At 52.8% G+C, this 15722-nt stretch overlaps 1 protein-coding gene across 7 annotated transcripts in view; it reads right to left on the minus strand.

Annotated features, from left to right (window-relative positions):
• Positions 1 to 15722, minus strand: part of vav2 (vav 2 guanine nucleotide exchange factor) — a 292220-nt gene that overhangs the window by 16773 nt on the left and 259725 nt on the right. For all 7 annotated transcript variants that reach the window (XR_010968976.1, XM_068012004.1, XM_068012006.1 and 4 more), the window contains exons 17-19: positions 14390 to 14478; positions 1027 to 1046; positions 559 to 583 (exon numbers count right to left, since the gene is read on the minus strand). Coding sequence is in view for 6 of the 7 variants with exons in the window: in XM_068012004.1 (XP_067868105.1) it covers positions 559 to 583; positions 1027 to 1046; positions 14390 to 14478 (134 nt within the window). In the remaining variant the exon portion in view is untranslated. The remainder of the gene's footprint in view (positions 1 to 558; positions 584 to 1026; positions 1047 to 14389; positions 14479 to 15722) is intronic.

Consider the following 15722-nt stretch of genomic DNA (forward strand, 5'->3'; position numbering starts at 1 on the left):
AGAGGGTCAGTACTGAGGGAGCTCTGCACTGTCAGAGGGTCAGTACTGAGGGAGTGTCGCTCTGTCAGAGGGTCAGTACTGAGGGAGTGCTGCACTGTCAGAGGGTCAGTACTGAGGGAGTGCTGCACTGTCAGAGGGTCAGTACTGAGGGAGTGCTGCACTGTCAGAGGGTCAGTACTGAGGGAGTGCTGCACTGTCAGAGGGTCAGTACTGAGGGAGTGCTGTTGAAGCTGCCATTAGGGCTCTGTCTACCCTCTCAGGTGGATGTAAAAGATCTCCAGGCTACTATTTGAAGAGCAGGGGAGTTCTCCTCGATGACCTGGGCATTAATTATTCTTCGACATGACAACAATAGATTATCTGGTCATTTATTTAATCGCTGTTTGTGGAAGCTTGCTGTGCACAAATTGGTTGCCATGTCCCCGACATTATAACAGTGACTACACTTTAAAATTAATTCATTGGCTGTAAAGTGCTTTGGGATATGGCTAGCTTGTGAAAGGTGCTGAATAAATGGGTGGTATTTAGCTGTCTCCTCAAGTGGGGGTTTGTACATACCTGCTGCCACTTGTAGTCCTCCATCCTGTAAAGAAAGACACAAAGATTATTCCTTTTGAACACAATGAATGAAAGTATCCTTGTACTTTTGTCAGCCTCTGAATTCCAGGAGGCTGCACATTGTACAATGTAAAGAGACAGAGCAGTGAGGGATCACCATTCAATGTCAGCACAGCTTTAGTCACAGTGTATCCTGCTGGGACGTGGCACAAATGCTGGCCAGGGAGCAGGCATATAGTCCCCGGCCTATAACCAGGCAACAAATGCAAAAGGTGTCCCTGCACTTGCTGCTGGCTAGACAAGCCCAGAGTGAATTGTAGCAGAGATGAGGAAAGGAGGGTAAAGGCACACAGACCAGACGTCCCAGTGAGAGTCAGTGTGTGTGGGACCCGTACCCCAGTGAGAGTCAGTGTTTGTGGGACCCGTACCCCAGTGAGAGTCAGTGTCTACATTTTACTAATAACTTACCAGATCATCGGCTGGTAGGTCTGCAAGGAAAGGGAGAGATTGTTAGATTTAAAACAAAGCAAAGCAATTGCATCACACAGCCTTCCGTGTTCCCGCTCCCCACCTTGCATGCCCAGCCGTGCTTCCTGCGGGAATTTAGGCGTTTGCTCAGCCACTTTGCTGTCATTGACAGAGGACATTGCTGTATCTGAGCATTACTGGAGGGTTGGGGACCCTGGGCCTGGTAGAAGATGCCCAGCCACACTAACAAGAGGGGATTGTCAGCGACACTAACAGGAGGTCGGGCCGTGACACAGCTCTTAGATGTAGGGAGGATATTCCAGCCCCTGGTGCCCCGTGTGATCGCACACAGACCGAAACAAGAGGTGGAAGCAAATCAGAGAAATTATGTCATATGATAGGTATGCTGGGATCACTCAGCCGTTCTCTCTGTCCTTACATTTCCACTGGCTAAAGTTAATAATAATAGCACAGCCAGTCCAATTTCAAGAGATTATCTGTCAGCAAGTTCCTGGAGAGTACAGCAACAATTGCATTTATAGAACACCCTTAACGTAATAAAACGTCCCAAGCCAGTTCACAGGAATGTAAATTAGACAAAATTTAACACTGAGCCACATAAGGAGATATTACTTAATCTCATTAACTTAACTGGACTAGGCACATAAGTATTGTGACAACTAGCCTGTCCATCATCTACAAGGCACAAGTCAGGAGTGTGATGAAATACTCTCCACTTGCCTGGATGGGTGCAGCTCCAACAACACTCAAGAAGCTCAACACCATCCAGCCCACTTGATAGGCACCCCATCCATAAACATTCATTCCCTCCACCACTGACGCACAGTGGCAGCAGTGTGTACCATCTACAAGATGCACTGCAGCAACGCACCAAGGCTCCTTCAACAGCACCTTCCAAACCCACGACCTCTACCACTTAAAAGGACAAGGGCAGCAGATGCACAGGAACACCACTACCTGCAAGTTCCCGTCCAAGTCAATAAACGCCAGCAACGCCCACATCCCATGAACGAATAGAAAAAGTTATGCTGGATGACCAAAAGCTTGGTCATAAAGGTTTTAAGAAATGTCTTAACGGAGATGAGAGAGTAAATGGCAGAGTTTAGGACCCAGGCAGCTGAAGGCATGGACACCAATCGAAGTGGGTGGGGTGCACCAGTAGCTTGAATCATGTGATACAGCATTGTGAAATTCAGGTCTGACCAATCACCACCATCCTCTCATGCTCTCTCACTTATAAGCCACGACCAAGAAACTCCAGGTATCTGCGTCAAACAGAACATCAGGTGTCAACAAGGTGACAGTGCCCTGCACATCGGAGAAACAGCAGCACAGCTCAGGCTGCAGACCTCCACATCACTAGCAGCTTGGAGCTTGTGAACAGTATGCAGCAGCAGTTGGATCATCATCAGCAGCCAGGCAAATGAGGGCCATTCCCCACAGTTACACAAACTGATGCACAACCAGCAGCAGATGGTGATCTGCAGACACTCAATGGTCATATCACAAGATAGCTTAATTAAAGCAGCCAAATGGGTGATTTTGGGCAGTCTGAACCCAACTCTTAACCTGTTTTTAAATTTTAATTTGATGCACTTTAGCCAGACTCCATTTAACAAGGAATTATAGAACCAGGATGCAATTATTGATTGGATACAGATGCTGCAGTCAGATGGGGTGAAAGATATTAGTGGGGTTCAGCTAAGTGTGAACATACTCTGTAGCGAAGCCCTTTTTTTTTTATATAAGGTGGCCTTTATACCCCAGGCCCCTTTTATATATTTTATGTTGAGGGGGCCTTTATTTCTCAGGCCCCCTTTATAGACATATTTATATTTTAAAAATAACTTTATTAAAGACAGATAAATAAACCAAAAACTCAAATTAAAATGCCATTCTCGGCATCGACAATGCACTCCAGTCCCTGCGGTGCCCACTGGTCGTGGAAGGCCCCAAGCGTACCGGCGGACACCGCATGCTCCTTCTCCAGGGACACCCAGGCACGAATGTAACCATGGAAGAAGGGCAGGCAATCAGGGAGGACGGACCCCCCGACGGCCCGCAGCCTGGACCTGTGAATTGCCACCTTAGCCAGGTCCGGGAGCAGACCGACGAGGAGATCCTCCTCCTGGCCCACGCCCCTCCGCCCGGGTGCCCAAAGATCAGGAGTGTGGGACTGAAGTGCAGCCAGAACTTGATGAGCAGCCCCTTCAGGTACTCAAAGAGGGGCTGCAACCTCGCACACTCCGTATATATGTGAAACACGGACTCGTGCAGGCCGCAGAAAGTACAGGCACAAAAAAAAAGTGGCAAAACCCGTGAGGGAGAGAGAGAGAGAGAGGAGCCAGAGCAGCCCGAGGAGCAACAGGACCGGAGGTTTCAAAAAGTGCGCCAAAACCCGTGAGGGAGAGAGTGAGAGGAGCCAGAACAGCCCGAGGAGCAGCAGCACTGGAGGTTTCAAAAAACGCGCCAGAAACGGGAAGGTAAGTTTCACTATAAAGTACTTACCTCGTGATTCGGCGGACGCGGACACGGGGACTGCTGGGTAAGTGAACTTGTATATTCGGGCACAAAAACAAGAAATGCTGGAATCACTCAGCAGGTCTGGCAGCATCTATTCGGGCAGTGGCTAAACCCGAAACACTACACGTGTAGTGTTTCCCACCCATCCTCCTCCTCTAACCAAAAAAAAAGGACTCTTGTGTGGAGGGTTTGGTAAGGTAAGGTTTTCCTTTATTTTTTTTAATTCTCTGTTGTCAATTTAGTGCAGAGGGGATGTAAGCTAGGGCAGTTGCATGCTCCTCTTGCAGGACGTGGGAGGGAAGGGTCACCACTTGTGTCCCTGCTGACTTCACCTGTGAGAAGTGCACCCAACTCCAGCTCCTCACAAACCGTGTTAGGGAACTGGAGCTGGAGGAACTTCGGATCATTCAGGAGGCTGAGGGGGTGATAGAGAGCAGTTATGGGGAAGTAGTGACATCTAAGTTACAGGATAAAGGTAGCTGGGTGACCATCAGGGGGGGGAAAGGGATGAGGCGCACAGTACAGGGATCCCCTGTGGCCGTTCCCCTCAATAATAAGTATACCGTTTTGGATACGGTTGGGGGGGGACGACCTACCAGGGGAAAGCCACAGCGGCCAGGTCTCTGGCACTGAGCCTGGCTCTGTGGCTCAGAAGGGAAGGGGGGAGAATAGGAGAGCGATAGTGATAGGAGATTCAATGGTTAGAGGAACAGACAGGAGATTCTGTGGTCTCGAACGAGACTCCCGGATGGTATGTTGCCTCCCGGGTGCCAGGGTCAGGGATGTCTCGGATCGATTCTACAGGATTCTTAAGGGGGAGGGGGAGCAGCAAGAAGTCGTGGTACACATCGGTACCAATGACATAGCTAGGAAAAGGGATGAGGACCTGAAAAGCGAATATCGGGAGTTAGGTTGGAAGCTAAAAGGCAGGACGAGCAGAGTGCAGCTGAACACGTGGCTACAGAGCTGGTATAGGAGGGAGGGATTCAGATATGTGGATCATTGGGATACCTTCTGGGAAAGGTGGGACCTGTACAAGAAGGACGGGTTGCATCTGAACTGGAGGGGCACCAATATCCTGGGCGGGAGGTTTGCTAGAGCTCTTCGGGAGGGTTTAAACTAGTTTGGCAGGGGGATGGGAACTGGAGCTACGGATCAGTGGATGGGGTAGCTGTTGAACAGGCAGATACAGCGTGCAGAGAGTCTGCGAGGAAGGTTAGACAGTTGACAGGGCAAAGTTGCAGCCAGTATGATGGGTTGAAGTGTGTCTATTTTAACGCAAGAAGTATCAGGAATAAGGGTGATGAACTTAGAGCATGGATCAGTACTTGGAGCTACGATGTTGTGGCCATTACGGAGACGTGGATATCACAGGGGCAGGAATGGATGTTGGATGTTCCGGGGTTTAGATGTTTCAAAAGGAATAGGGAGGGAGGTAAAAGAGATGGGGGAGTGGCATTGCTAATCAGGGATAGTATCACAGCTGCAGAAAGGGAGGTCGTCGAGGAGGGTTTGTCTACTGAGTCAGTATGGGTGGAAGTCAGAAACAGGAAAGGAGCAGTCACTTTATTGGGAGTTTTCTATAGACCCCCCAATAGCAACAGAGACACGGAGGAACAGATGGGGAGGCAGATTTTGGAAAGGTGCAGAAGTAACAGGGTTGTTGTCATGGGTGACTTCAACTTCCCTAATATTGATTGGAACCTCCTTAGTGCAAATAGTTTGGATGGAGCAGTTTTTGTCAGGTGTGTCCAGGAAGGTTTCCTGACTCAATATGTAGATAGGCCGACTAGAGGGGAGGCTATATTGGATTTGGTGCTTGGCAACGAACCAGGCCAGGTGGCAGATCTCTCGGTGGGAGAGCATTTCGGTGATAGTGATCACAACTCCCTGACCTTTACTATAGTCATGGAGAGGGACAGGAGCAGACGGGATGGGAAAATATTTAATTGGGGGAGGGGGAATTACAATGCTATTAGGCAGGAACTGGGGAGCATAAATTGGGAACAGATGTTCTCAGGGAAATGCACGACAGAAATGTGGAGGTTGTTTAGGGAGCACTTGCTGCGACTGCTGGAGAGGTTTGTCCCGATGAGGCAAGGAAGGGATGGTAGGGTGAAGGAACCTTGGATGACAAGAGATGTGGAACAGCTAGTCAAGAGGAAGAAGGAAGCTTACTTAAGGTTGAGGAAGCAAGGATCAGACAGGGCTCTGGAGGGTTACAAGGTAGCCAGGAAGGAACTGAAGAATGGACTTAGGAGAGCTAGAAGGGGACATGAAAAAGTCTTGGCGGGTAGGATTAAGGAAAATCCCAAGGCGTTCTACACTTATGTGAGGAACAAGAGGATGGCCAGAGTGAGGGTAGGGCCGATCAGGGATAGTGGAGGGAACTTGTACCTGGAGTCAGAGGAGGTAGGGGAGGTCCTTAATGAATACTTTGCTTCAGTATTCACTAGTGAGAGGGACCTGGTCGTTTGTGAGGACAGCGTGAAACAGGCTGATATGCTCGAACAGGTTGATGTTAAGAGGGAGGATGTGCTGGAAATGTTGAATGATATGAGGACAGATAAGTCCCCAGGGCCAGACGGGATATACCCAAGGAAATTACGGGAAGCGAGGGAAGAGATTGCCGCGCCTTTGGCGATGATCTTTGCGTCCCAACTGTCCACTGGAGTAGTATCAGATGATTGGAGGGTGGCAAATGTTATTCCCTTGTTCAAGAAAGAGAATAGGGATAACCCTGGGAATTATAGAACAGTCAGTCTTACGTCGGTGGTGGGCAAATTATTGGAGAGGATGCTGAGAGACAGGATTTATGATTATTTGGAAAAGCATAGTTTGATTAGAGACAGTCAGCATGGCTTTGAGAGGGGCAGGTCATGCCTCACAAGCCTTATTGAATTCTTTGAAGATGTGACAAAACACATTGATGAAGGAAGGGCAGTGGATGTGGTGTATATGGATTTTAGCAAGGCGTTTGATCAGGTTCCCCATGGTAGGCTCATTCAGAAAGTAAGGAGGCATGGGATACAGGGAAATTTGGCTGTCTGGATACAGAATTGGCTGGCCCATAGAAGACACAGGGTGGTAGTAGATGGAAAGTATTCAGCCTGGAGCTCGGTGACCAGTGGTGTTCCGCAGGGATCTGTTCTGGGACATCTGCTCTTTGTGATTTTTATAAATGACTTGAATGAGGAAGTGGAAGGCTGGGTTAGTAAGTTTGCCGATGACACAAAGGTTGCTGGAGTTGTGGATAGTGTGGAAGGCTGTTGTAGGTTGCAACGGGACATTGACAGGATGCAGAGCTGGGCTGAGAAGTGGCAGATGGAGTTCAACCTTGGTCGGCACAGACTCGGTGGGCCGAAGGGCCTGTTTCAGTGCTGTATCTCTAAAACTAAAACCTGGAAAAGTGTGAAGTGATTCATTTTGGAAGGTCGAATTTGAATGCAGAATACAGGCTTAAAGACAGGATTCTTGGCAGTGTGGAGAAACAGAGGGATCTTGGGGTCCACGTCCATAGATACCTCAAAGTTGCCACCCAAGTTGATAGGGTTGTTAAGAAGGCGTATGGTGTGTTGGCTTTCATTAACGGGGGATTGAGTTTAAGAGCCGCGAGGTTATGCTGCAGCTCTATAAAGCCCTGGTTAGACCACACTTGGAATATTGTGTTCAGTTCTGGTCGCCTCATTTTTGGAAGGATGTGGAAGCTTTAGAGAGGGTGCAGAGGAGATTTACCAGGATGCTGCCTGGACTGGAGGGCATGTCTTATGAAGAAAGGTTGAGGGAGCTAGGGCTTTTCTCTCATCCTTCTTCGCCCCAATGAGGTGACTTGATAGAGGTGTACAAGATGATGAGAGCCATAGATAGAGCGGATAGCCAGAGACTTTTTCCCAGGACAGAAAGGGCTATCACCAGGGGGCATAATTTTAAGGTGATTGGAGGAAGGTTTCGGGGAGATGTCAGAGGTAGGTTCTTTACACAGAGAGTGGTGGGTGCGTGGAATGCACTGCCAGCGGTGGTAGTAGAAGCAGATACATGAGGGACATTTAAGCGACTCTTGGATAGGTACATGGATGATAGTAGAATGAAGGGTATGTAGGTAGTTTGATCTTAGAGTAGGTTAAAGGGTCGGCACAACATCGTGGGCCAAAGGGCCTGTACTGTTCTATGTTCTATGTTCTAACCTGCTTAAAAGTCTATTGCCCTGTGCAACACCCTCCACCTGAGGTCCCCGATGTAAAGGGGGAGGACTCCCGTGTAGAGAGATCTCCATCGGTGTTTCCCCTCGCCGCCAGATGGCAACGCGGACCACCAGGGCGTGTCTGGCCGGCTGACGAGGGCAAGGAAGTGCAGAGTGTGCAGGAGCAGCCCGTACAGAAAACCCCTCCACACCGATTGGAATGGCACGGAGGGCAATTCTGAGAGGTGGCTCGGGTTGTGCGGGACTGGCTCCCGAGCAGGGTTTCGGGGACTGGGTCCGATGAGCATTTCTGGCCGAGTGGGGGTCAGCTCGGCCGGGAGCGCTCCGCTCTCCCGAGCCCCGTCGCTACCCGCAGTGAGGGGCGTCCCGGGGGCTTCGGCTACTCCTCCACTGGCGGGGGAGCGTCCTGACTGGAGGCGACCATGTTCCAGACTCAGAATAGATCCCGGTAAAAGACAGGCAACTCCGTCAGAGAGGCGCGGCTAACGGACTCCACTGGGAGCTGCGTGTCGTCTTGAAGGCAGTGACACTGGTGGAAAAAATGTGTCGCCAGTGCACACTATCTGGGAGGACGCTTGATGTACAGATATCTCTGCAGGGTCCGAAGGCGGAGAGTCACAGCCTGGATGCAGACACACACCAGCGACTGGCCGCCCTCCTCGATCGGGAGACTCAGGACCGCGGCAGAGACCCAGTGTTTCCTCTTGCCCCAGAAGAAATCGACGAGTTTCTTCTGGATCTTGGTGGCGAATGGAGGGGGCGGGGCCAAAGTGACCAACCGGTACCACAGCTTCGAGGCCACCAGTTGGTTTATGACCAGCGCTCAGCCCCTGTAGGAAAGCACTCGGAGCAGTCCTGTCCAGTGCCCCAGCCGAGCGGTGACTTTCGCCTCCAACTCCTGCTAGTTTGCCGGCCAGGCTTCCTCAACGGGGCTAAGGTGGACTCCCAGATAGAGGAGGCGCATGGTGCTCCATGCAAAAGGTGTCATCTCCTCCGGCAGGGAGTCCACCCGCCACTGACCCAACAGGAGACCGGAACATTTCTCCCAATTGATCCACATGGAGGACGCGGCAGAAAAGGTCTGCTAACAGTCGCGCATCCTCCGCAAGTCAACGGGATCTGTGACCGCGAGAAGCACGTCATCGGCATAAGCCAAGAGGACGACCCGCATGGCCGGCTCGCGCAGAGCCAATCCCGTCAACCTCCTGTGAAGCAGGCACAGGAACAGCTCCACGCAGATGGTGTACGATAGGCCGGACATGGGGCATCCCTGACGCACTCTCTCCCAAAGCGAAGGGGCGCCGTCAAGGACCCGTTAACTTTGACCAGACACTCTGCGGCGGCGTATAAAAGTCGGACCCGGGCCACAAAATGCGGCCCGAGTCCAAAAGCGCACAGAGTCCCGAAAAGGTATTCGTGATCCACCCTATCGAGCGCCTTCTCCTGATCAAGGGAGAGAAAGGCGACCGAATGACCAGTCCTCTGGGAAAGATGGATCAGGTCTCGGACCAGGTGGATGTTGTCCTGGATGGACAGGCCCTGGACCGTGTAGGACTGGTCAGGGCGGATCATGTGTGCCAGCACGGAGCCCAGGCGGGTAGACATAGCCCGGGCAAAGATCTTATAATCCGTGCTGAGGAGGGAGACCGGACACCAGTTTTTAAGCAGGCGGAGATCGCCCCTCTTCGGCAGCAGGACGATGACCGCCCTGCACCACGAGAGGGGCATCTCCCCGGTCGCCAGGCTTTTCCCCAGGACCCGCGCGTAATCGTCCCCCAGGACGTCCCAGAACGCCGAGGAACTCCACGGTCAACCCGTCCAGCCCTGGGGATTTGCCCCTTGAGAGCTGGTGGAGGGCGCCGGTCAGCTCCGCCAACGTGAGCGGAGCCTCCAATCCTTTGGCGCTCTCCGGGCTGACCTGCAGCAGGTCCTCCCACAAAACTCTGCGCGCATCCTCGCTGGACGGATCCGGAGAGAACAACGCACTGTAATAAGTATGGACCAGGAGGCCGATTCCCTCCGGATCCGTGATGGAGGATCCGTCGTCGGCCAGCAGCTCAATGAGCTGCTTACGGACCCCCCGCCATTTTTCCAGCGAGTAGAAGAAGGGTGAGGCACGGTCCAAATCTTCCAGGATCTGGATCCGCGACCTCACATACGCACCTCGGGACCCAATGAGCTGCAGGTCCCTCAGCGCGCCCTTCTTCTCTTTGTACGCCTGCCACAGGGCCGGGTACGCGACGGCATGAACGAGGCGGGACTCCAAGTCAAGCACCGCCCTCTCTCGGCGCCCGATCTCGGCTTCCCGCCTCTTGGTCGACCCCTTCGCGTACTCCACACAGAAGACGCGGATGTGAGTCTTGCCCACATCCCACCATAGCCTCAAGGAGGGGAAGCCCCCCTGCTTCCTTCTCTAGTTGGCCCAGAATCGACAGAACGAGTCCTGAAATCGCTCGTCCTCCAGCAGCCGGTTGTTAAAGTGCCAGTACGCTGATCCCGCCCGCATGCGGAGCGGAGTGAACTCCGCCCACACCAGGTGGTGGTCCGAGCACGGCACCATCCGCATGGAGGCCGCCGAAACGCGGGAGACGTACGCCTGCGAAAAGTAGAGGCGGTCGATTCGGGACCCTCCTCCTCCAGACCTCCACGTGAAGGCGCTGGCGTCGGGATGGAGATTCCGCCAGACGTCCACCAAGTAAAGGGAACTGATCAGTCCCCTCAACTTCTCCACCGCACGCTTGGCTGCGCTGGGGACCGGAGCGATCTCCCACGTCGAGGGTGCAGTTAAAATCCCCCCCGAGGACGATGCACTTGCCGCTATCGATGGAGCTCAAGAGAGCGGACACTTCTTCAAAGAAGCACGCTTGCAACACGCCGGGTCTGGGCGCATACACGTTCACAAAGTGGAGCGGCACACTACCCAGGCGAGGTGGAGCAAGCGGCCCGGCACTAGCTCCTTGACCCCCAAGATCTCCGGCTGAAAAGTCGGGGCCAACAAGATAGCCACCCCACTAGAAATAGGGGTGAGGTGGCTCATGTAGACCCCACCTTGCCACTCCAGGAGCCAGGTGGCTTCGTTTCCCGGAACGGTGTGGGTTTCCTGCAGAAAGCTCACCGCGTATCTCCCTTCCCTGAGAACTGTGAGATTGTGTAATCTGCGGTGAGACCCCCTGCTGCCGTTGATGTTGAGGCTGGCTATGGTTATCTTCATGTGAAAAGTACTTAGAAACCGTCACCAACACCTCACTGTGAGGAGGGAGTGAAAGTGCATCTGGCCCTCCACTCCCCCAGCAACCCATTGAGGAACGCTTTCAACCAGTGCCTCTCAACCAGTTTCACGCCCGTGCCCTTCCCCGCTTTCTTAAGGGCGGCACGGACGGACTGGATGATCAGCGCCAGATTCGACCAACGGCCGAGGGCCAGCTGAACTTTACTGTGGCAACCTCTGCAAGCCGTGAGGAAATCCCGGAGTTCCGCCGTGGGGATGCGAGGAGACTCGGTGGGAAGCATGAGGGAGTCCACCACCTCACAGGCAATGGATTCAAGATCGTCCTCCGTGTCCCACACCGAGTCCCCATCCTCCTCCGGGTCGTCACCGCCAGCGGCCGACACATCCACCACACACTGTGGGACGGACGTCCCAGCTGCGCCAGCTGGTCCTGCCTCCGTCACGATCCCACCCCCAGGATCGATGGCGGAGGAGTCCTCATTGGGTTCTTGAATGGAACTGGAGCCTGTGGGTGCCAGCGGTTCAGGACCCTCCTCCACCTGCTTCCCAGGCCAGTGAGCGGGCAAGGCGAGATGGAAGTTCCCGACTCCGGAAATCCAGCCGGAGCTGAGACCGGAGGTGGAGAGAGGAGGCCATCTCCCGCCCCGCCAGCACCCACAGACCCAGCAGACGAGGCATCATTTTCAACTATAACTGGGTCGGGTACATCCTGATCAGGAGTGGATTCTGGCTGGGAGGGCCGACCCTTCGGGGCCTCGCCCTCCCCTCCACTCAGGACACCCGACCCAGTGGCAGATTGGGAGGCTTCACCAGGAACGTCCCCAGGCTCCCTCACCACAAGCAAGGCTCCACTTGCTCCCCCAGGAGGCGCCATATGTAAAGGGGTCTCCCCCTCCCCTCCATCCTGTGGGGTAGGGAGCTCCTGCCCAGACTTTACAGCCTTGATGGTGGTGGTGGCAGGGGGAACCTGGGGACCTGAACCAGGAGACAGCTCCCCTCCAACAGATGGGCCCTGCACCTCTGGGCCCTGTGTTACCTCTTTGAAGGGGTGCCATCTCCTCTTTTGTCCACTAGGGCGCAGAGGCTCAGAGACCTCCATGTCATCAAAGGCCTCCGCACCCTTCTTTTGTTTGGTCACCCTGAGCCTAAGCCCAGCCCTGGGGCAGTCGCGTTCCCCAGGATCAGGCCTTGGGCTGAGCTCAGGCTCGGGTTGTGCCACGGTATCCAGGGAACACGCCTCTCGGCATTTATTTTTTCTCCGCGTCTTCCTTCCACTCGGATGGGCACCCACCCTCCCTGCCGGAGGCTGTGAAAACCACAGCCTCTGGAACCAACTGAGCGGTTGGATGTGTAGGGGGAGTGGGAGGAGGTGCAGTGGCGCCACCCTAGGCCGCCGAGGTGGAGTTGGCAGCCGGGAGGTTGGGGCAGTTCTTACGAACATGCCCCACCCCCTTGCAGGCATGGCACTGCAGCCAGTCCGAGGTCCAGAAGACGCGGTAGGCCGTCCCCCGGAACTCTACATTAAGTTGGCCCTCCGTGACCTCCTCCCTCACCAGCTGCATGAACAGCTGGCGGCGGATGGAGTAGGCATGTCGGAGACTGTTCTGCCAAAGACCGAGTGGGACTGGGGTGAGCCCTGACCTCACCTCCCCCAGATGGTGCAGGTGGGGGAGGAGGAGCTCATCGGGAATAAAGAGCGGGACATTCGATGGAATCACATGCTGTGCAGTGGCCCCCAGAGAGTCCACTGGCAGGAAAGCCCTGCCCACGGTGAGCCCCTTGCTCAGGGCCGGGGCCACCGCCCGCTCAGTCTTCAGGAAAAACACAGCCTTCCCGTACAACTTTGAGGCTGCAACAATGGCCGAGGGGCTGACAACTTCGGCCATTGCCTTAATGCAAGCTTCAATAGTCATGGTTGGGTGGGTGTAACCCTTCACCCCATGCTTTGACGTCAAGATTTTAAATGGTAACGGGGATACAGGAGCAGTTGCAGCTGCTGCTGCAGCATAGGAAGGCCCCGCCACCGGAGAGGACTGTGAAGCTGTGGGGTAGAAGAGTCACACCCATTATTGAATAAAAGAGTTTACGAGAAAGGGAAAAAAGAAACAGACTGTCCCAAAAATACACAAATGGAGGTTATGGCAAGGGGAGAGAGGCTGAAGAGGAGGAAGGTCAGGAGGAGCCAATCTCTTTGTAGCTGTTATTTTAAGGCAATCCTTTCGCTGGTCTTCCAGTTGGTGGTGGGGGAGGGGGGATGGCGATGTCTACACTGGGGACAGCTGTAAGCTGCCCAGGCACACTCTGCTTCCGATGTTGAGGGAAAACAGAAAATAGAAAGTCTCTTCACCGGGGCAGCTCCAGCTATCCCAGGCTAGCTCAGTGGGGTGGGGAGGGAGCTCCTATTCAATGCTGTTAAACACAGGTTTTGTTTGAACAGGGAGCTCCTGTGTTTAACAGCATTGAATAGGAGCTCCCTGTTGAAACAAAACAGCCCCATGCAAGATCTTCTGGTCTCTTCTTTCCCTCTCCCCACAACAATCAATGAAAGGGCTTCAAAAAAGCCAAACACACAAGAGCTGTCAGTTCTTTTGGCTTCCTGTTTTCCTCTTTTGGAATAAGGATAGATGGAAAAAACTTTCTTTCAATCTCAGTCTTTCTCCTTGCACAGTCACACAGCCTCCAGCTTCCAGTCTCCAGCACACAGCCACACCTTGTTAACTACACAGCACCTCCAATTAGGCAGCAGCCAAACCTTTTTTTTTTGTACCTGTCCTGGGAGTGTTTGATGGGGACAGTGTAGAGGGAGCTTTACTCTGTATCTAACCCCGTGTTGTACCTGTCCTGGGAGTGTTTGATGGGACAGTGTAGAGGGAGCTTTACTCTGTATCTAACCCCCGTACTGTACCTGTCCTGGGAGTGTTTGATGGGGACAGTGTAGAGGGAGCTTTACTCTGTATCTAACCCCGTGTTGTACCTGTCCTGGGAGTGTTTGAAACTCAGTGTTTCAGCTCAATGAAGAGAAAATCCACCCAAGATGTTTGAAGGACCCTTCATGTGTCATTCATCCAGTGTCTGGAAGAAACACGATCTGCTGATTGTTCTAAACCCAGTAAGCTCCATCCCTGGATGAGGTAACTATGCTCAGTATTAAATCGGTGGGCAGGACTTAAGGATATTTTTGTAAAGTTATTCACATTTTATGTCAATTAAACTGATTGAATACAGAGGGTGGACTGCAGGCTAAGTATTTCCAGGCACAAAAACAAGAAATGCTGGATTCACTCAGCAGGTCTGGCAGCATCTGTGGAAAGAGAAGCAGAGTTAACGTTTCGGGTCAGTGATCCTTCTTCGGCCCTGCCCAATAACAGTGTGGGTTGTGGATTACGTACGGAGGTTGCATTGTGCTGCTGTCTCGAGACATTCTTTATGGGCTCCAGCACCACATTTAGAACAAGTGTAGCCCTGGTAGAAGATCCCTCTGTGGGAAAAGTACAAAACAAGAAAGTTGATTAACAAACGGACTGAAACACAAACAGAAAATACTGGAGATGCATCAGATATAGAGAGAAAGCGGTTTGTGCATGATCGATCAAACAGATCGGCCTCACACCCAATCCGTCTCGAATCCTGAAACAGTGACAGACATGCTGTGTGTCAGGAAAGGTGCTAAAATTTCCTTTAACTTTAACACTGACAAAAAGCACAAGCTTTGAGGAATCCTTTCATCACATGTCCAGTCAACAACCCATCTGCCTGCTCGAGTGATGTTAAACATCCCAGGATGCTGTTCAATAAGAGGCAGGGAGTTGTCACAACATCCCAGAAACATCATCATCATAAATCGAATAAACTTGTATACTTATTGGACTTCATGTCATCAGGAGCCCTAAAGGAGTTCACAGCCAATCAGTCTCCTTTATAGTGTGATTAACACTGATATGTTGGCAGCCAATTTGCACACAGACAGATCCCACATTTCTGCAAATGAGATTAATGACCAGTTCGTCTATTTTTGGCCATATTAGTCAGAAGAGGAATACTGGTCACTGGGGAGAACTCCCATGCACCTCCTTGAAAGAGAGCGATGGGATCTTCCACACCCCCAAGACAACAGACAGGGCCTTGGTTTAACATCGCATCCCAAAGACGGCACCTCCGACAGTGCGGCACTCCCTCAGTACTGACCCTCCGACAGTGCGGCGCTCCCTCAGTACCGACCCTCCGGCAGTGCGGCGCTCCCTCAGTACCGACCCTCCGGCAGTGCAACGTTCCCTCAGTACTGACCATCCGACAGTGCGGCGCTCCCTCAGTACTGACCCTCCAACAGTGCGGCGCTCCCTCAGTACTGACCCTCCGGCAGTGCGGCACTCCCTCAGTACTGACCCTCTGACAGTGCAGCACTCCCTCAGTACTGACCCTCCGGCAGTGCGGCACTCCCTCAGTACTGACCCTCCGGCAGTGCGGCACTCCCTCAGTACTGACCCTCCGGCAGTGCAGCACTCCCTCAGTACTGACCCTCCGGCAGTGCAGCACTCCCTCAGTACTGCCTGGATTATGTACTCAATCACTGGAATGGGGTTTGAATCCACGACCTGCTGATTCAGGTCTCTTGTTCTCGGATTTCCTGGACAAACACAGTTTGACCATCAACATAGAACGTCTGCTTCGTTTGTATTGTGAATCTGTGACATTCACTAGCTGTTGCCCCTCTGCCGTTTTGTG

Source organism: Heterodontus francisci, chromosome 32 (assembly GCF_036365525.1).
Source record: "Heterodontus francisci isolate sHetFra1 chromosome 32, sHetFra1.hap1, whole genome shotgun sequence".
Taxonomy (NCBI): Eukaryota; Metazoa; Chordata; class Chondrichthyes; order Heterodontiformes; family Heterodontidae; genus Heterodontus; species Heterodontus francisci.